Source organism: Diachasma alloeum, unplaced genomic scaffold (assembly GCF_001412515.2).
Source record: "Diachasma alloeum isolate Michigan unplaced genomic scaffold, Dall2.0 Dall_scaffold_00179, whole genome shotgun sequence".
Classification (NCBI taxonomy): Eukaryota; Metazoa; Arthropoda; class Insecta; order Hymenoptera; family Braconidae; genus Diachasma; species Diachasma alloeum.
Window position 1 is genome coordinate 2430064 of NW_021680345.1, and position 22205 is coordinate 2452268.

The 22205-nt window shown below is 36.2% G+C and overlaps 2 protein-coding genes across 2 annotated transcripts in view; one reads left to right on the forward strand and one right to left on the reverse strand.

The window, feature by feature from the left end:
- The window catches only part of LOC107041240, a 51048-nt gene that overhangs the window by 20065 nt on the left and 8778 nt on the right, over positions 1 to 22205 (forward strand). The gene's annotated exons all lie outside the window — the stretch shown is intronic.
- Positions 8899 to 10714, reverse strand: LOC114841410 (odorant receptor 33a-like). Its single transcript, XM_029126393.1, has 5 exons — positions 10347 to 10714; positions 9893 to 10285; positions 9265 to 9469; positions 9035 to 9190; positions 8899 to 8937 (listed from the first exon to the last, which is right to left on the reverse strand). Exons 1-5 carry the CDS (start codon positions 10712 to 10714, stop codon positions 8899 to 8901), a joined length of 1161 nt encoding a protein of 386 aa, XP_028982226.1.

Sequence of the window (22205 nt, forward strand, 5' to 3'; positions counted from 1 at the left end):
CCTCTAAAGATGGTTTTGAACCAGGGGAGACTCCTAGACCCCAATGTTCTATACATACTCCTAGACCCCATTGTCCTCCTAGACAATGTTGTCACAACTCTGCGTTTCTCATGAAATTTCAAATAACTACTTCATTTCAATTTCAAAAAGACATATAAATAAATACTACACGCAGAAAATGACTATTTCGGAGAGAGAAAAAATACCTCTGTAACTGAAAACTTGGAGGCCCTGGACTATTTTTAACATTTCAAGCGTCTGCGGAGCAAACAAACAATGAACGATTAATTTTTTGCACTAATTGTGCGTTTTGAGACATATATAATCCATTTTCAATGCATGGGAAATCTCCATCCAATGACCCGCGGCTGTTAAAACTCATACCGAGGGGCTAGTCACTCCATAATTGAGTGACACCATGATGTCGAAATGAAGTTGATTTCGGATAATTTCAGGGATGATTTCAGCGATTTCGGTGATTTCGAGCGTCACGGGAGGTGATTTCAGAAAAGTAAAGTTAATAAATAATAGAGTTGGGTCAATACGGGTTGTATCAAATTATGAAAATCATAATTGGCAATAATAACTGGCAAACAATAACGAACTCGTTTGATTCCACTCCGCCAATCTCGAGCTAATGACGATGAAAAATGGCCCATTTTACGATTTTACCATGACAGTGAGTACTGCATTTTATGATCATCATTGGCAGGCATATCAATTTCAAAATCACTAATTACTCGCACGCTTCGCACTAGGCGAGTGCACCCCTGATTTCAGTGATTTCATTGATTTCAAACGATTTCACGTGATTTCGGAAATGATTTCGGAGAGCGGAAATCACTTGATTTCAGTGACTTCGGTGATTTTATGTGATTTCGGAGTGATTTCGGAATGATTTCATGCCAGAGTGGCGCCGCGATTTCGGGAGTGACTATAGTCCTCGACTCATACACTAAATACCGATCAACATACGAAAAAATCCTCCAGACCAAGTCGGTTTTTGGCCCAAAAGTTGCACACCCATGTGGAAAATCAACTTGAAAACCAGTCTAAAACTGACCAAGTGACGAAGTTGACCTAAGGCCAAATTTAGCCACCTGGATACCCGCTGTGAGCAAAACATGAACAATCAACCAGGAATTTTCATATTCAAAGATCCCTCCCCCCCAGAAACAGAACAGCCACCAAATACCGTTGAAAATCGCCAACCGGATGCTAAAGACGTCAAATAAACATCCTAAACTACTCATTCCCCCAATTATCCTATCACTGAAACTGTGGATACCCTGGGAGGTCCCGCGCCGAACACCCACGGGAGTGCACTCAACATAATTCTTGACACGACGGGGTAAACATCGTCGAGAGTCGCTCGAGCATTTCGATATCTAAATGTTTTTTAGAAAATGTTTCCTCGATTTTTACGACAAAATCCTAGGATCAGCTCTCCCCATGTACAACTCTCTCGGGATGACCTCAACGCTCGTCTTTCATTACAGAAAACGATTAAAACGGATACAGTACAGCCTGGATGAAGTAAAAAAAGGAACAACAAAATGCGTAAAAATTGTCCTGGTTCAAACTGTCTTGAAGATGATTTAGCGAAAGTCCGGTTTTAATCGTCCTATAAAAAAATTCAAAATCTCACCGCGATAAATTTTATTGTACGATTAAGAGTTTTAATTAGCCGTAAAATTGCAGGAATAAGCGTGTCGCGAGGGATCTCGGATGAATAAGCATTTGCACATCCTCAGGAGAAATATTTTTATTCAAAATCCGGTGTTTATTTGATTCCTTATTCCGCCATTCCACTTTTCTCTCGTTTTATTGCTATTATTTATTGATACCAGAGTTGAATTAACGCGTTGGAGATATTTGAGAGTGAATAATACGGGGAAGGAGGAGGTGGTGGTGCGGCAACATTGTCTAGGGATCTTGACCCATTCTACGTGGGCACTAAATCACCATTACTTACCATTATTCCGTCGATGCATTTGAGCCACGGAGAAACCTCTCGCACCCTCTCGACATTCCCCACGGGTAATGACCACCTGTTGCCTTATTCGTTCTCACTGTTACATGGTGATTAAGCTAATAACATTCACCACTTTGTGGATGATAGAGGAGATTCTAGCTATTTAAAAGGGTTTGAGATGGGGCAATTCTTGATTCTTTTTTGCTCGGGGCAGTTGAAACACTTTAGGGATTCAGTAGCGAAGCGGTAGAATGAGATGACTCAATCCACTGCGGGCGAATTTTTATGGAAATATACGTAAGTCTACTTTGTGCGATTTTCAGGATCATATAACTGGGAATTAGTGTGACTAAAACACTTGTTTCAAGGATTTTTCACTCGTGCTCTTTAATGAACAACAATAACACGACTTTTAGTACTGAAACATGGATTGCCCCATCATTCGCATTTTCCCTCTACACTGTTAGACATTTTTTGAAATTTCATGGAAGGTATTATAGCAAATCGCATGAGAGTGACATTGAATCGGAGTTGGGGAAAAAAATTTCATGAAATTTCAAGTTTTAAGTAGAATTCACGGAAATTCATGAGTTTTCAGTGGGAGTGAGATGGAAATTTTACAACTTGATTGAATTTTTAATGGAACATGAATTTTCAGACACAAAATGACATGAATTTTCAATTTTTCCCTGAATTTTTCTGATTTTTCTGAATTTTCATAGAGTAATTGAACTGAAAAATCAAGTATTTTATTGATTTTCAGATCATTTGAAGAGAAAATCAATGGAATATTTGATTTTTTAATGACAAGATTTCCTGCAATTTCAGTGGAATTTGAACACTATTAAAATTTCAAAAATTTGGCCTGGAAAATTCAGAGGAAAATTTTTAATTTTCAATTTAATTTCAATTTTAATGTCAATTTTCATAATGAGGTCTAAAATTGAAGCTGTCCTTGAAAAATCAATGATAGCTCACCATGAAAAACTGAATTTTATTGAATCGTCAGGATGAATAGAAACTTTCATGAATGATGTGATCTTAAATTTAATTGAACCCCACAACAATGAGAATTCAAAAGCAACGGTTACTGGGAATTAAACAATTTTCTAACCGGGTAAGACCATGCGCCTGTTAGAGTTTCAAAAGTTTACAAGCAAATTTGCAATACAGTTAACGTGACTATTCCCATCCACCTAAAAAATATTATTTAAGGAATGTCTTCGTCAACTCCTACCATTTGCATTAATCCCAAAGCGACTCCCTCTAGACAATTCAAACAGAATTGGAATTATGGAGTGAAAAAATGCCAGAGCCTCAGCCGGGAATCGAACCCGAGACCTCCCAGTATCGCGTCAGGTACTCTTCCATCTCGGCTACCGGAAACTACGGCAATTCTCTCCCTCTCTCTAGAAATTCATTCCACAACGCTGCCGTCCTCCATACATCCTCCATACAATTCATGCGAGAATGATTTTCATAATCACAAGTTACTGAAACAGTTTCCCTCGAACTTAATGTATACCTCCATTAACCAGAGTTTTAGTGTTTCACATGGATTGCCTCATTATTTGTATTCCCCCAAAATTTTTCACACCATCTAAATACCTCGTTCCCCCTCAAAGACCGTGCGCCGAACCTTGCTCTTCAAAAGTATAATTTTAGAAGAAAATTCACATCTCAGTTAAGCTGACTGTCGTAATCTACCGAAGGACAATAAATATCAAAGAGAATTTCTTGTTCCAATAATTGTCATGGAAACGAAAGGAGAAAAATGTTTTCAGACATGAAAAGTAGCTTATGTCATTGAAAATATACTATTCAATAAATGCCAACTATCATTTTTAAAAGTCCTAAAAAAGTTTTTCTCATGCGTCTCTGGGCATTTCCAGTAGTGAATAATAATTCATATCATCTCTATCAACTACTATTTCACTCCAATCTTCTCCAACTCCTGCCATTTGCATCAACACCGAAACTCTTTCCTCCGTATAATTCAGAGAGAATTGGAAATATTAAAGAATGACTCCTGTAGCCTCAGTCGGGAGTCGAACCCGGAACTTTCCAGTATCGCGCCGAGTATATTTTTATCTGAGCTACTACGAACTACGGAAATTCTCACTCTCTCTCCAAGTTCGCTTTACACCACACGGAAAAAAAAACTTTTATCTCACTGCACCGTCGCTTTACCTCCATACATCAATAACTCAGACGAGAATCATTTTTGTTGTCACCAATTCGGTAGCGAAGCGGTAAACCGGGTCAAGTCGATTTTGAGTATTGACCAGTTTTTGACGAATATCTCGGAATCTAAAAGAGATAGAAAAATTTTTGTCATGACCTTTTTTGTAGAGCCAATTGAGGTTTATAAAAAAGGTCGTGAGGAAAATTTAGGTATCTCTCTTAGATTCCGAGATACTCATCAAAAACTTACCAAACGTCAAAATCGACTTGACCCGGTTTACCGCTTTGCTACTGAATTACAGATTGTGAGGCAAATTTCCTCGAACTTATTGTCCCTCCATTAACAACGCGGGTTTTAATGTTTCCCCTGGATTGCCCCATTATTTGCATTTCCCCAAAATTTTTCATATCATTCCAAATACCCCGTTCCACCTCAAAGACCATGCGCCGAACCTTGCTCTTCAAAAGTATAATTTTAAAAGAAAATTCACAACACAGTTAAGGTGACTGTCGTAATCCACCGAAGGACAATAAATTTCAAAATGAATTTCTTGTCCCAATAATTGTCATGGAAAAGAAAGGAAAAAAAACTTCTCAGGCATGTAAAAGCAGTGCAACTGTTTCCAATTCGATGAGTCACGTCGTGTGTGTATGCGTTTGGGTTTCGTACAACTTTGTACGTAGGAGTACCTTGATAGTTCTTCTGTGGCGGTATATCGAATGTACCACCTTTCACATAGCTGCGAGTGTAAATGCCAGGCACTCCACGGTTTTTTGCTCCACCTACCCAGATGAGAAGACCTATCTTGGCCTGTCTACGGCTGTACCGTAGACCAAGTTCAGAGAAAAAAAATCGTTTCAACAGGCCAGATGGATTATTATTGCTCCTCTCGGGTCGACGAAAATCATCGGGGCCGGAGATGAGTTGGGAAATCATGATACTTTTGTTTTCTTGGTACTGTAAACGCATCTTGTTCGATTATTAAAGGGTACAACTTTGCGAAATAATTGAGGATATTTGTACGAACTAGAAGCAATGAGAAAAAGTTTTGATTTTCAGGGATACATGTCAGTGATTTCCGGAGATATGTCGCCAATTGTTGATGATACTGGACACTGATTAGAATGACGCTAATTACTCGTATTTTTGATCAATGAAATTTCCTGATAGATTCCGGAAAATTGGAGATGGGTTCCTTAAAATTAGTCGCATGTTTCTGGAAATCACTAAAATGTTCCTCGAAATCAGAGACATGTGCCTGAAAAGCGAAACATTGCTACTGCGGAAACTATTAATTTGTTTTTGGTAATGGGGAAGTTGTTTCCCTCGTTCTGATAGTTATTACATAAGGTGATAAGCATTGATGATTGATAGAATTGGAATTCCAAGTGTTGTAAATTAGATACCTAAATTTTGATTTGATATTTAAATGAGAATACGAATTCCAAACTCATTGTGAAAATGGACCACTATGTAGTGAAAATTCCATAATTTTAACTGTTCTATGCACCTGAAAAATGGAATTTCATTAAATATTCCAGAAATCAACTGTTCCGTCTATATAACATTTATTGAAATTCATGTAAATCATTTTTTTTTCAGTTTGAAAATTTTTCACTTGAAAATCCAAGAATAATTTTCTAACAGTGTAATCTTATTGGAAAGAAAATGGTGAAGAAAATCGACGAATTTGGAATGAATTTCGAGATGATTTCAAAGATGTCTCCAACAGAACTCAGTTGATGAAAATTGAATTTACAAAATTCTTGAACTCATGAATGAATTATTGAGAGATTAATATCAAGAAGTGAAGAATATAAAAAAAATCTAATTTTTTTAAAACTAATCAACAACAACAGAAAGTTGATAGAAAACTATGAGAAAATCTTTTGCGGAAAATAAATGTCATTAGAGACAGCAAAAAGCTCTGACATTCTTGAATTTCCTTAAGAATGTCGCGATGTTTAGATATAATCGATAGATAGGGTTCGTCCTTCTGACTCGCACGTGATGCTCACGTGTGCGACACTGATAGACGTCCACCTCGAGACCCCATGGAATGATAGATAATTTGTCAAATCTTTTTCCGTCACGCTGAACTGATTTCCCAGCCAAGGTCAGAATCTCACTCGATTCATGGCAACTTTAGTTTCGAGCAAGAAATGTTTCTACGAAACCACTGAGTATAACGAGGAAAATTCAGTTAAGTTACTCAATTAACGCATTTCATTTGGAGTGGAGGAAAAACGAGAAGGAATGGAGTGTCAGCAGGATTTAGCGGAGTTTATGTTGCCGATGCCCTTGACCGTGCACTCAGAATTCCATAGCAGTGCCATTGATCCAATTCCTAATAGCCAGTCGAGTCTGCTCGGTGCTGAGGTCAAAATAGTGAATATAATTTGTGTGGGAATGAGTTGATGGCTACGCCGAATGAGAAAAAGGATTTCTTATCGAGGATCAAGACAATTCTTGCTACAAACTGTTTGCGAATTGGAAGATTCTTCAAACAATGATCTGATGCACGAAAAGAATATAAAATTATTTTTTACTGTGGGAACATAGTAATTCTTAACCTTTACACCGAACTCGCAGTCTGTGGGACCGCTATCGAAACTTTCAGTGTATAACTATTGATAAACGTATGAAAACAATTTCAAACTTCCAGTAGCTTCCTATTTCATTAGTTCCAATCGTTACAAAACGTTTTTGATTTTTTTTCCCCCCGATAAATCCATGAAACCCCCAATGTTCTTTCTAATTTATTCCTTGACGGAACTGACAAAAATGATAATTAGCACCAATTATTCATAATGAATGCCATATCTTTGTTCGGAGCAGATTCCAAGAATTGAAAACAATTGACGCTCCCGAAGTGCGCTGGAGTTTTTACTAGTCAACATAAAAATTTCTGCCATTTCCTCGAGTAAAATATACGAGGCGCGAGGGTATTAACAAATTGCCGACAATCGCCGAAAACTCAAGATTATCATTAAATTTTAGATGATAATTTTTTAATCATCAGTGTAGACATCAGTGTAGTGTAGAATTCGAGTAGACGGGAGATATATAATTCGCACCGCGTGATATGGGCGCGGTACTTGAGGGGTTAGAGTTTTTCCGGTATGGCCCTCGATTACTATCTTCACATAGTAATTTTCATTTTTAAATCCTCTGCGAGTGTCGCATCATCCGAGAAAAAGCCATAGCGTAGCAAAATTTCCGGTCCTCGCACCCGAACTTTATCGAGACATTCTCATCCATTCATGAATGATCTCTAGTTCCGCATTGCTTTCTTTCATGAGGATGATAAAGTCCAATTGCCGTTAAAGACTTGGAAAGGTCATTCATCAAAATTTTCCATCTCAGTATTCATGAGATATTTTAACGGCATCAAAATGATAAATTGATAAACTTGGGGAAAAAATTTGACGATGATTGATGAATATAACCGGCTAAAAATGAACTTTTGCATGACTCGGACGATGTTTTTTCTTCGATAAATGAGACAATCGTTGAGATAGAAATTCAAGTTGCTCAACTATATCAGCATGCGGGACTGTCTCGCCACAATTTCAATATTTTTCGAAACAAAAAATGGATGTAAAGGAGGTTGGACACCTTCTCCTGACCCAGTTTCGACTATTTTATGAGTGTCGAAGAATGACTACATTGTTGGGGAATACTCATACTTTCGTAACAATAAAATATGATTTTGAATTTTTTTATATTCCATAACAACGAGTAATTTATGATAGGTGAAATTTTGATCGATTTTGTTACTGGAACATTGATTAATCCTTCGAACATGGAGTGAAAAATTAAATTTACGTTCGATATGACAGCAATAATTCTTAGAGGTAATTAAAATTCTATAGGATTTTGTTCCAGGTATCGAAGTACTGTGGCAATTTTTTTGTCGAAATATTTTTCAATATCCGTAGTGACAAATCAAAGCTCTCAATTTCGTTCCATTTCTTTGTATCTTTATTTCCTGAATTCGATTCTCTATTATGAATTGTTCAGGAAACGATTACACAATCATGAAATTTCGTGAGTCATTAAATAATGATAAAAGGTAAAAACGGTATATTTTTTCACGTCAATCTAATCAATAATTTACCAGAAAAATTCAAAAAAACGTGAATTTAGGCGAAAAGGGTGTATTACGTCCTTAATGCGAGAACTATTATCGGAAACAAAAATTTTCTATTTCTCCATTATGGATTCAATGAATCGCATACGTTCGTTCTTCAGAGTGTAACAATCATTTTGAGAAAAAAATTCCTTCGGATGAAAATTCACTTGACCGACTTTAAAGGATTTTAAAGGTCAAAATGGAAATGAAATACGTCGGGGTAAAATCGGTTACGGACATCCTTTTTCGCCTTTTTAACATGTTCCATCATAAATCAAAATTTGTTCCATAACTCCTTAGCTCGAACGAACGCTTCAAATTCAAATTTCACTGCGATTTTCCCTTAGTCAGAGTTTAACCAGGGATTCTGTTCTATACAATTCAAAATGGAAATTCTGCTGTTTCCCACGTTTTTTACGTGGGGATCGCCTGCCCCACACTAGTGCTGGAAGTAATTTGACAAAACATTGAATAAAAATATCAAACAACTGTTAGACAATAGTATACCCCACACGTATACCCCAACGTTTCTAAATACAGCGCTTTTCACATAAAAGAACTCAACAATATTCGTTTTGGACATGAACACTCCTTTTCATTCTCTTAAAAAATATTGTAGATGGAATATGCCAGCATAAGTGCCTGAAAATGATGATCATCAATCATAAAAATCAACTTGTTGACAATTGTCAGTAAAATTTTATTAAATGTTTGTATCTTTCGTATTCTAAGTACTTACATTTTTGAATGCCTCCATATCCAATTTCAGCATACCAAAGCAATCAAAAACGAACGGTTTCTGAGCACTGACCAGCATCAACTTCATTGATTGCTTGCTGGATTCACGTAGTGCAATCCAATCGGACGTGTACAAAACATCTCCAATACTATCAAACTACGCAAATCGTGTTTATTACCAAAAAATGATAACTATCTTCTTCGAAAATCGAATTTGTAATTCATTCTTACCTCCAAATACGTACGATGGCCAGCATAACAGAGTATCAACATTTGCTGCAATAGGAATGCGGCGTAAGCGCCAAGTTTTAAAAAATCTCTCGAGCATATCATTGTTTTGGAAATGAGATAAACAGTTGAGGGTAGAGTAATCGAAGTAATCAAATATTGTACCATCATTATGGGTGCAAAGATCGAATTGATATCTCTCGTCAATCTGAAATTGTGTAACTCGCGTTAAATTAGGCGACATATGAACATGAACATCATAGGTATGTGGGCAGTTTCACATCAACACTTCGATCCCTCACATATATCAGTAGCAAAGTGGTAAAAGAAGATAAGTCAATTTTGACTATTGACCAGTTTTCAATCAATATCTCGGAATCTAAGGGAGATGGCGAAATTTTTGCTATTACATTGTTTATAGCACTCAATTGGCTTCACAAAAAAGGTTATAACAAAAATTTCGCCATCTCCCTTAGATTCCGAGATATTGATTGAAAACTGGTCAATAGTCACAACTGACTTATCTCCTTTCACCACTTCGCTACTGACATCGACTGTTTCGATTTTGACGTGGAACTGCTCATCGAAATTCTATAAAATATGTATGATAGAAGTGGAATAACAATTTAACCTGAGAATGGCGATGTGATATTGAACGCATTTATGGTACAATTCACGTTCCATTAGCAAGTCGTTCTTGGTAAGATGGTTTTTGGTGCTATGAGCTTTTACTAATGTTGTCATCATCACGTGGAGTCGATTCTTTAATATTTTAACCTGCGCCACTGATTGCATCATCAATTCGAAGAAGAAAACGTTGTATACCTCGTTGAACACTGCCATGAGGTACTGAACGAGTGCAAGATATGATGATGAAAACCACCATTTTGATGAATTGGAGTAATCATACGGTAACCAGGCACTAAGAGGTAATGTTCTCTGTGGTCGAATTGTAACTATTTGGTCAATGAAATAGTATGCCACCGACATCATGCAGTATGTAAGAGATGTAATAGAAATGCGTCTGAAATGAATTAACACGATTAGATAGAGGAATAGCGATATTTTCAATCTTGGTATATTACCGATTTTTACTGCTCAATCGATGATAAATTAGATATTCCTCACGAGTTTGACACTCGAACGGATGTTGCTTTAGCATTTCTAAGATATTTATGATTTTCGAAAGAGAGTAAAACCAGTTTACAACTTTCAAACAAATAGACATTGTTGTGAGACCGATGAATATATTTTGCATAAATACTCTCAGGTTTGTGTGGCTCAAAAAACAGATACCCAAGAATTGAGCGAGGCCGGATGACATAATGAGTGTTACTATTATAGTCGAGTAAATATCATAAAGAATTGATTTCCACTTTGACAATTCCTGGGGTTTCCAGAATCCCATGTATTTCAAGAGCGGAAATGTTTCCTTGTGAAAAAATTTTGACATATTCTGATTCAGATGATGCGACATATTTGAGATGTCTTCGAAACTAAATAATTTTGTAATATTTCTATCACTATCCTCGTTTTAATTCACGTTCTCTTGATACAGTCAAGAAGGCAACTATTTTGAATGAATGAGGTCTTTATTCTTCCACCGTCGAAATTATACTAACATTATTGGACGAACCATCACCCCAACCCTACATTCTAAAATCGAAGAGTGTCTAAATAATGTTTGATAAAACCTGATTCGATTACAGGCCAAAAACTCGTTATTCGAAATGTAGTCCATCAATAAATATTCATTACTGAGGAAGTTCACGACTTCCGGCTATAAATATTTTTCCGGTAATACTCGATTGTCATAATATAGTTGATGAAGCAGCCTATGATTTATACATTAATCGCAATAATTTTCTCCATATCGAATCAATCACTAAAAGGACATCAAGTCGTACTTGAAAATCAATTCTTTCCACAAATAACAGAAAAAACATTTTCTCGACGTATTTTTTTCCCGCAACTATTTGATTTCCCTTTCAGTAAACAGGAAGTATTTTCAATTAGACATTCCTTTGAGATCAATGCAGAGCTTTTGCGCATTCAGCTATCTACAGAATTGGAACCACATCATCTTTAATCAACCATTTATCTAGAATATCTTCGGACTGAATAAAATCTCGGATTTTTCATTGATGCAAATGGTTTGCAAATCACTCAATAACTTCAGATATTATTTCGAACATTACAGCGGATATATTAGACCAAGGATAAATTGTCGACAGATCAGATATCAACAATCTACCTGTCGTTGGGAAAAATGTTTTCAGGTTTTTATTTTTTACGACACTTGTCGCGGAAATTTTGGCGGCGGGTCAAAAAGCGTGTTACTTTATTAATGCGTAGGAGAAATTATTCGAAAAAAATTGGACGAGTTTTATCGTTATTTTGAGTATTCAATTAATTATCAACGATGCTTTATAAAACGTATAACGGCAAATCCACCGTTTCCTCTGTTTTTTGAGATCTTCACATTCTTCACCAGCCCCACCTTTCCGAAGCTAGGAGTAATTTCACGAGACAATGAACAAAAATATCGAATAACAGTCAGACAATTACACGCCCCACAGTTTATGAATACAGCGCTTTTCACATAAAAGACCTCAACAATATTTTTTTGTGTCACAAACTTTTCTTTTCCTTCCTTTAGAAGATATTGTAGATGGAATAGGCCAGCATAAGACGATATATTCAGTATCGAAAGAATGATCATCATCAGTGCGTGGTCTGCAGATTGAAAACCTAAAGAGAAAATTCCATCCAAATAGAAATTAAAAATCGCGTAACCTACACGGAGAGAAATATTCAATAAAAATGACGTATTTTTTTCGTAATTCCAGAGGGAAATGTGGTTGTAGGAAATTTTACGGAACTGTCACGTAATTTTGACCTAAAATCACAGAATTTTTCCAGAACCTTCTGTAATTTTTAACTGTCGATTCCGTAATTGGTGAGCGAACTGTGAGTTCCGCAATTTATCCTGAAAATTTCTCTCCGTATAATCTCAATCTGTTACTTTCGAAGTGAATTAGAGCAAAAAAAGTCCCCCAAATCGCGTGAGTGATGGATTTTCAAAATTATTTCATTTTGCCCCGGTCCCCTATAATTATCATTCTGAAAACTAAAAATATAAAGCAATATCTTGATTTCCCATGGGAAGTCATTGCCAATGCCGCGGAATGAATTTCAATCTCACCAATCAGAAAACCAGATACCCGAGAACACCACCAAGACAACGCCTATCAACTCCTCGCAGGACAATTACCAGCCTGATAAAAAGATCATTTGACGCGTCTGATATTCCCCCAACGTACTCATTACTTTACCCTCATTATGCACGGACATCGTCGTAAGAGCAGGCCCCGGGGTAACAAATACCCGGTTACCCACAGCAACAGCCGATCTCCTTTATTTTATTTCCTTGGCGTAATTGCACAAGGCCGACGACGTAACGGCCCCGCAGTGCGCACTCGCGCTTAGAATATGTAATTCCTGGGCGTATTTCGATCGGTATCTGCCACGCGTGCGCGCTCAGAGAGATTGGCGCCGATTTCTATAGGGAATCGATTTAATTGGAAGAGGAAAGGTTGATATTTTGTTCCGGGAAATGCATTTGACCAAAAAAACCGAGACAAGACACACTGATAGAACGGATTAGTTATTGTTAACGAATGGATTTTGGTTGGAGGTTAAGGTCTATTCGGTCCCACCAAATGTTCATTCGTTAATAGTTAACGAATGTATATTTGAGGAGCCTTGTTTGGCTTGACTTTCGCCATTCAAGGCAACCATTCGAATACTATGAATACTATGAATAATATACAATATACAATAAACTGATAACAATAATAACATGCATTGATTATACGATATTGTTTTATATTACATATACCATTATATATGCCTAATGTATTATAATATAGTATAGTATAGAATATAGTATAGTATTATCGTAATATCTTTAATGCATGTTATCCTCACTTATAAAAAACCTGATGACACAATACGCTGAATAGATTGGCTTCAAAAAACGGTACATTGGATTTTTTATTAAAGGATTTTTTAAACCCAAAAGCCTCACTCAACACACATCTCACCACGTTCATATCATCAAAACTGCTGACGGAGCATTCGTCCACCGGATTAGATAATTACCTCAACAAACACATTGATCCATTACACCCTCCGCAATTAGCTACCTCTCACCGTGATTTGAAGTGCCGATTGTCCTTGACGTATGAAAGCCCATGTTAAAACACGAGCCTGAATCCAACGCTCAGCTGCCACTGGTCTTAATATTCCGATTAAATCGCCACAATAAATTCACCGTCAACGACGTCGTTTCTGTATTTTAATGTGCAATTTTTTCTTCAATTTCAATTTCTTACTGAAAGTTCTGGCTCAATTTCCCCGTCCGTTTCATTTTTACGCAATTTTTTTGTACCGTGGGGGGAGTAAGGAGTAACTGGAGATACTTCTTGGGGTGTTGCGAACAAAAAATAAACATTTACCTCCGTCATAACTGCCGATGTTAAAAGCACCAGGTGCGATTACGAGATAAAATCAGAATTGTAAGATTGAGAATGAAATTAAAAATCCATTCTCGACATCAATAAATAACATCAATAATAATCATTTCATTCTTCTTATTTCGAATAATTCTTTTTTGTAGGAAAAGAGCGGAATTATATCCAAGTGCAGCATTAACATAAGGATATTTACCATTTTTATCGACTTTTAATCGATAATTATATTTCTTATATTACCCACGAAAGTAATTATCCAACTAATTGTAAATATAACTCGTGCACTTGTACCAATTAATCTCCCCCAATGGCTCAATTATTTATTCAGCATATCGCATGCGAGTGCGACTCAACTCTCATATCCACAACGCGTGATGAACTTTACGTGTTAATTGCCCCCCTTTCAATTTTTATAAATCCATTTATTTCATTTCACTTCAGTTACAAATGCGCTAATTATCATCTGCTCAAAGTGCAGATCGAAATAAAGTTACTCATTCCCTTTTTAGATGTAACCTTTTACATTATTGTTTGAATGATGACAAACGTCGGGGCAGAAAGCCAATCGATTTTCTTTTCACTGATGGATCAAACAACACGTATAGAAAAATTGGGGAGGAAATTTCGTAGTTTTTACATGTTTTTTTTAGAAAATTTTGATATCGAAAATGCAATAGAAAAAATCTATAAATTCGGATTTTTTCGGTAATTTATCATGTTGAAATTCATGAACTGTTCAATTTTTTTCTGCTGTTTCCTTTTGTTTCTTAAATTGGGAACGGTTTAAGGCGTATACACTGTTAGAAAATTACACTTGAAATTTCAAGTGAAAAAACTTTAAATTTTTAACAGCGATCAAGTTACATGAAATTTCTGTAAAATTCTTCATTGACAAATCAGTTAATTTCTTGAATATTCAAGTAATTCTCGATTTTCAAATCCATACGGCACTGAAAAAGCTTAACAATGTTGAAAATTCAGGCAATAACTTCTCTGAATTTTCAATCTCTTGAAAATTCAATTGTGTTTGATGTTCAATTTCCGCGATGAATTTGAAAATTCAAGCTTTCATTGAAAAATCAATGGTTTAATATGAAAAATCAAATTTTCTTGAATTTTCAAGATGAATGAGAAATTTAGTGAATGTTTTCAATTGAAATTGAATTCAAACTCACAACATTGGAAATTCCGATGACATTGTGACTGAAATTTCAAGAAATTTTTATCAGTGTAAAATGTTCACACAATTGCAGAAAAAATTGAAGTTTTACATTATTTTTATATTACTTTTTGAATAATGAAAAAATTTAGTGTGAAAATTCAATCAATTTTCTTTCGACTAGATCAAAACAATACGTATGGAAAAATTGCGGAGGGAATTCTGTAGTTTTCGCGTGTCGTTCTTCGCGGAAAAATTTGATTTCAAAACATGCCATAGAAAAATTCGATGAATTCGGATTTTTTATCTATAACTTACTCTGTTGAAATTGTTTATTTCTCGAATTAGAAAAGATTTCACCCTTATAAGATGTATCCACGATTGGAAAAAAATTAAAATTCAACATTATTTTGATATTACTTTTTGAATGATGACAAAAGCCGGTGCAAAAAGTCAATCAACATAAAAAGTCGGCATAAGAGTTGGCGCCAGGAAAAAAAATATGAACACGTAATCTCGTGATGAAATCGCGTGGGTCCATGGGGCACTGGGGAGACTCCCTTTCCGCGTTAATTTCGTATTTCTCCTTCTTTTGGTTTCTTGTCTTTTTTTTCATTAAAAGACGGCGCACACTGGAATGCAGGAGACGGCCAGAGGGCACGACACGATTGAAAGTGAAACCTGACAAATGTTTATATGGAAATAACGGGCGATTCGTTTTCGATGCATCGGGGTAAGAACTGCTGGGAAATAATTTATAAGGGAACAGCCGAGACGCCCACGCAGCGGGGAAGTCCCTCATGATTGATAATCGATCATGCACTGTGCAATAACCCGAATTTCATGTTTTTTTTTGTTTCCATTGGATAAAACCAACGTGTATAGAAAAACTTGAGAGAAAAATTTAACGGAAAAATTTGATATCAAAACAAGACATCGGCATAATTGAAATTTTGAGTTACAGTTAAATTTGAAATAAGTCAATTGTTAATATTACTCAGCAATTTTTTATTTTAAAAATAACGATCAATTTAAATTTCAAATTCCGGATTAATTCATCACCCATCAATTGAAATATTCACATTCGAATTATTTTGTGAAAAATTCTAGTGCTGTTAAGTTAAAATTTCTTGGTATTTCTGGTAAAATTTCTGGGGATTTCTGTGAATTTTTCACAGAAATACGGGGAAAAATTCACGTTTTCCCCAATAAAATTTCTGGTGCCAGCACTAGAATTTTTTCTTGGCCGTCACTTTGCGCCTGTTTTCACGTGCTAGCACTAGAATTTTTCTAAAAAATTTCTCTGCGTATATTGTCCGTTTTGATTTTCATAATTTGACACAACCCGTTTTACCCCACCTCTAGTATTTATCAATTTTATTCTTCTGAAATCACTGATTTCGAATTAATGAAATCATTCCCAATCATGAAATCACCCCCCGTGACGCTCGAAATCACTGAAATCACCGCTGAAATCACCCGAAATCGGCTTCACTTCGAAATCATGGTGTCACTCAATTATTTAGTGAATAGTCCCTCGGCGGAATCACTTAGTTTCTGGAATATTGGACTGCAATTGTAACAAAATTGCTGAAAAACTTCCGTATTGCCTTGGGAAATAAAATTCCTTTCAATTGTCAGTGAAACTTTCATCGGTAATTTCAGTTGGAATTTTTCGACACTGAGGAATCTCCTCTCCGTCCGCATTGTGGATGCCCAAGTGGATGTACCGGCGTTTATTTTTATCCTCAAATTGTGCCGTAACCAGTGGAGCGTTACCCAATCCTCTCGTGGAGGACACGCGTCGCTCGGAAAAATGCACCGAGTGCGTGTCCTGGACGCGTTCTACAACGTGTTACATACTGTTTTGGTATAACCAGTGTAAGTGAGCGGGGGCGTGCTGGCGGTATTGTCATCGTGCGGTTGGAGAGCGTTGATGTCGTCGGTTTGCATTTATACGTGACTATCTCGAGTGTCATTTCTCACTTGAGATTAAATATTAGGAAATTGTAGCTCATTAGAAATTGTTGTCTCTGCTGGAGGTACCGGTAGTTTTGTCAAGTGATTTATCGTTTTTGGTGGGTGGAAGACGAATTTGTTGGTTGTTTGTCTGAGACATGAGTATTGTTGTCGATACTATGTAATAAATAACTGAAATTACAACTCACAGAAAAATTGTGTATGTCAATTCCACTGAATTTTCAGAAAATCTTGTCATTGCAAATTCAGAATTTCGTGGAAAAATCAAACAGAACTGTAAATTTCAATTTTTTCCTGAAAATGAATAGAAAACCAGAAAATTCTGGTAAATGTATTCGTGAATTTTCAAGACAGTGACACTGAATGCATTTTGGGGGAAACAACATGACATTTCAGATTTCACTGAGAATTCAATGCAATTTGACACTAAATAGTCATATTAGATTGGAAATTCAAATAAATTGAGGAGTTTTCGTTTTTATGCCGCTCAAAATTCTGGAATTTTATTGAAGTTTCAGTGAAACCTGAAATTTCATGATTTTTTTTCCCCTAAATCACATTCAGGGTCACTGTCCTGAAAATTGGTAGTTCACTGTCCATGAATAGTATATTCCGACACTAGACCGTGAGGAAATTCTCCGGCGAATATGACGTTACAGGACGAGCCGAAGGCGAGTCCTGTAATCATTCGTGACAGAAAAGTTGTTCACGGCCGTGTATCGAACATTATTTTTTGTCATTTAATCCGCGAATGGGTGTGATTATGTAATTTAGACTATTTTAAATATAATCGTTATATTTTACGGGAAACGCAATGTTTATTGTTCGAACTTATGGGGAACTCTTTGAACTTTTTGGCTGCAATTTTCGGTACATACATTTTTAGCAAGTAACAGTTCTATTGAACAGTGTAATTTTCTGGTTTTCTGATCGACACGGGAACTGTACATTTCCACTTAATTAGTTCATAAAAAATGATCTCAATTAGAAAAATTCAGGTAAACACCCTTTAATTTGGGACCGAATATTCCTGGTCCGATGGAAAATTCAAGTGAATTGAGGAATCCACTTCTTCTTGCTGTTATAAAATATGCAATTCTATTCAGTTTTTAGTTAAATAAAAAATTTGCAGTATTTCTCCCTTAAATTGAGTTCATTGATAAATAAAAAGAGCCTTTTTCAAGAGGAGAATTATTTTTTTACTAGACGAATAGAGGAATAGAAAGTCTCAATCATTTAAAATATTTATAATTTCTCCATAGAATCATCCTGATGTTGCTAAGTGCAAACATTTAGTTGTTTAAATAATCTCTATATTGAGCTGTTCGTATGTGGAAACCCAGGGGATTTATGTGTCCCAACACGAGCACTTTCGACTGTCGGCAATAACCGTGAGACACAAATTATGAAGTTCTGTGGCTTGTCTTATCTAGCAAAGCCATTACGCTTTTTCGAATTTCCTTAATTGCAGTAAGTTCAAATAATTACGTCAACAACTGCTTTCATTCACCGGCATGTGATGAAACCCCTCTTCCTCTTGTGATAATTACCATCCATTCGATTTCAATTAAATTTAAATCCAAATACCATTAATTTGTCTGAAAGAGAGAACAAAAACATTGAAAATTGAACGAATTTTTTCGGACAAAAAAATTTCCGTATAAAACCCTTGATAAAACCCTTGTGCATGACGGAAAAGAAATTATTTTCAGTGACAAGTCACCGACTTCTAGGAATTTGGTGCCAATTATTGGTGATACTGGACACTGGCATAAGAAGTAAATTATTATTATTACATTAGAGATGTAATAATGATAATTTATTTGTCTAGATTTTTTGTATCTAGAGCCAGAGATTCTTCAAAAGCTCCACCTCTTTGTTTGTTCCCATTCGTCTTTTTGTCCCCAATAAAAATACGATAAGAACACGGAGAGAAATTTTGCTGAAAAATTCTAGTGCTAGCACTGGAAATTTTATTGATATTCCTGTGAAAATTTCATCTAAGTACGCGAAAAATTCCCATTCCCCCCCGTAAAATTTCCAGTACCAGCACTGTAATTTTTCCCTGGCCGTCACTTTGCGCCCCTTTTCCAGTGCTAGCACTGGAATTTTTCTTCGAAATTTCTCTCCGTGAAGAGGATAGAATAGTGTAGCGTATTTGTTCTTTTCCTCTCTTTCAACTAAATTCATGTACGATCGTTTCTTTCTTTTTTCGTCACTCTTCTATCTTTGTTCTCAGTCTGCGGACATATCACTTCTTTATGTATCTTTCATTGATTATTCCCTTCGCCCATTTTATTTAATAAACTTATTTTTTATTTAAACGGTGACTTATTTAACAATATTTAACATCGCACGACCTACAAAGTATTTCCTGACAAATGTGATTATAATTCTCGCCTTCGGCTTGGATTATAAAACCACATTTGTTAACAAATACTATGTGGGCCTAATATGATATTATTATTACATTAGAGATGGGTCCCTGAAAATCGGTAATAGCTTGTTTTTCTGTCTATGGAATTTCCTTTCTTGTATCAAGTGCCAGAGATTCTCCAGAAGCTCAACCTCCTTCTTTGTTCCCATTAGTCTTTTTGTCCTCAATAAAAACGTAATAAGAAGATCGTACAATAGTTTACATCACACGGCCTACAAAATATTTCCTGACAAATATGATTATAATTCTCGCCTTCGGCTAGGATTATAAACTCACATTCGTCAAAAACCACTTTCTGGGCCGAATGATGAAATCTAGTATTATGTACTTGAGAAATAAATTATTATCATTAAAGTAAAAATAATTATCATTGAATCGACGGATCCCTGACTATCGGTGGCAGTTTTTTTTTCTGTCTATGGAATTTTCTCTCTTGTACCTAAAGCTAGAGATTCTTGAAAAGCTCCACCTCTTTGTTTGTTCTCATTCATCTTGCCGTCCCCAATGAAAACATGATAAGAAGAGGGTAGAACAATGGGCACAGCCACACATGACGTTATGAGCGATGACCGGTCAGGGGCAATAAAAACACCGGTAGAAAGCAGGCGAGCTAATAAGCCGGTTCGAATTGGGCAAGGTCGGGTCGATGCCAACGGCGATAGCGCTCTCCTGCTACTCTCTCGCGAGCTCGATTTCCTTGACCGAGACCTTAACACCGGGTATTTAATTAACATGGAGGCAACTAATTACCCGGACAAGGCCCGGATCTCAAGTTCCGCGAATAAAAATCGATTAGAAAAAATCTCATAATGCCTGTTTCGTCACATTTCTGATGGAAATAATTACATTGTTTTTTTAGGATATATTATCCTATTCGATGTCAATTGCTGCTGGATGAATCATCACAAATCCGTGAAAGCAACGAATATTATTTTTATATAATTGAAATATAATTTTTCTGGCGCAAAATAAAGCGTCAAAGTTATCCTTCAAAGGTTAAATGATAAAATCATTACATGGAGAAAAAAATTGTGAAAAATCTAATAATGATTACAGGACGGTATACTATGAAAATTTGCTGCAAAAGCGGTCAAATTCATCCGTTTTTCTTGTACTCCTTCACTCAAAATTCGAAAATTTTACTATTGTTTTGCGAAAAATTATGTTGCAAAAGAGAAAATTTATCCCTTAGTTCACCTTTTTCTTTCAATTTTATATCGAAATTCTGTGAATACAATTTCGTTTTTCGATTACTTACATTCGACACGGGTCGAGAAATGGCGTGCTGATGCCTCTAAAGATGGTTTTGAACCAGGGGAGACTCCTAGACCCCAATGTTCTATACATACTCCTAGACCCCATTGTCCTCCTAGACAATGATGTCACAACTCTGCTTTTCAATTGATAACAGATATCATCTTTAGTGACATTTGTCTTGTTTAGAGGCTCTAGCACGCCATTTCTCGACCCGCTCTTTCATTTGAGCTCAAAAAAACATTCATATCTTGTCTGACATCGCTGCTACAAACTCGTGTCTACAACTCGGGCCTTCAATTGAAAGCCCGAGTTGAAGACCCGAGTTTGTAGCATACCATTTATACGTGTAGGTCTTGTAATTGGTTTCGGCTGTCTGGACTTGAATAAACAAATGAATAAATAAATAATATTAAGTTACAATATTTCTATGTAACTAGTGACAGCTTGTTCCATTATTTAAATGAATAATTTTCTCGAGGGGATGATTCCCTGGATGTTTACAACGTTTACTCACTGGTTTCACACCGTAGACAGAATATGGAACCGGTGGCAAGGACACAATACCTCAAAGTCACAGATATAATATACCGAACACGATTTGCACATCGTTTTATGTTTTATGATGCAATTGTACTTGATTCTCTTCATTATTTACGACGAAAAAGGCCCCCACCTTTTACTCCCCGGTATCACATTCCACCGTGTCAGGGTGTCTCATAATTTTCAGTTACTACCGAGTCGAAAAATTTGGTCTTAGGTCAACTAAGGGACTTGGTTGGTTTTGCGCTGGCTACACGGAGAAAATTATTTGGTGAATTTCTACAACTAGTGCCGGGGAGAGTGCCGCGATGTTAACATCTTTTTTTAACCGGCGAGATTCGTTAAATCGCGATGTTAACATCTTTGTAAATTTAGATTTATCTTAAGCAGGTAAGACGGAGAAATCACAAATCAAACGGTGCTTTCCGAAATTACGACGATCTTTGCGTTAAATCGCGATGCCAACTTTTTTGTGAATGGGATAAACTGAGTTGAAATCAAAGTTTAGATTTGCCTTAAGGAGGTAAGACGGAGAAATCAGAAATCGAACGGTGCTTTTCGAAATTACGACGATCTTTGCGTTAACCGCGAAATCAACGTATCGCGTTAAATCGCGATGTTTACTTCTTTGTGAATGGCATAAACTGAGTTGAAATCAAATTTTTTTTTCAACTAGTTGGTGAATTTCTACATATAGTTGTTGAAATTCACCAAATAATGTTCTCCGCTTACGCAACTTTCAACTTTCAACTTTTGACGCCTTGTGATTGTCAATCGATGACGGTTATCATGGGGAAATTTTTGAATTGCGAACTACACTGAGAGAAGAACAAACGAGTACTCAAACAAGTCTTGTTTGGGCCAACGAAGTCGCTAGCTGAAAATTGCCAAAAAAGAATTTGTTTGGTTTGTATGTGAAAGGCCCAAACACGAATAATTGCTCTGCTTTCAACAACAACGAAATATTTGGCTCGAAAGGCGGATCATTCATAAAGACGGTGCCTTATCAGGATCAAAATATCTTTTACAGAGGCAA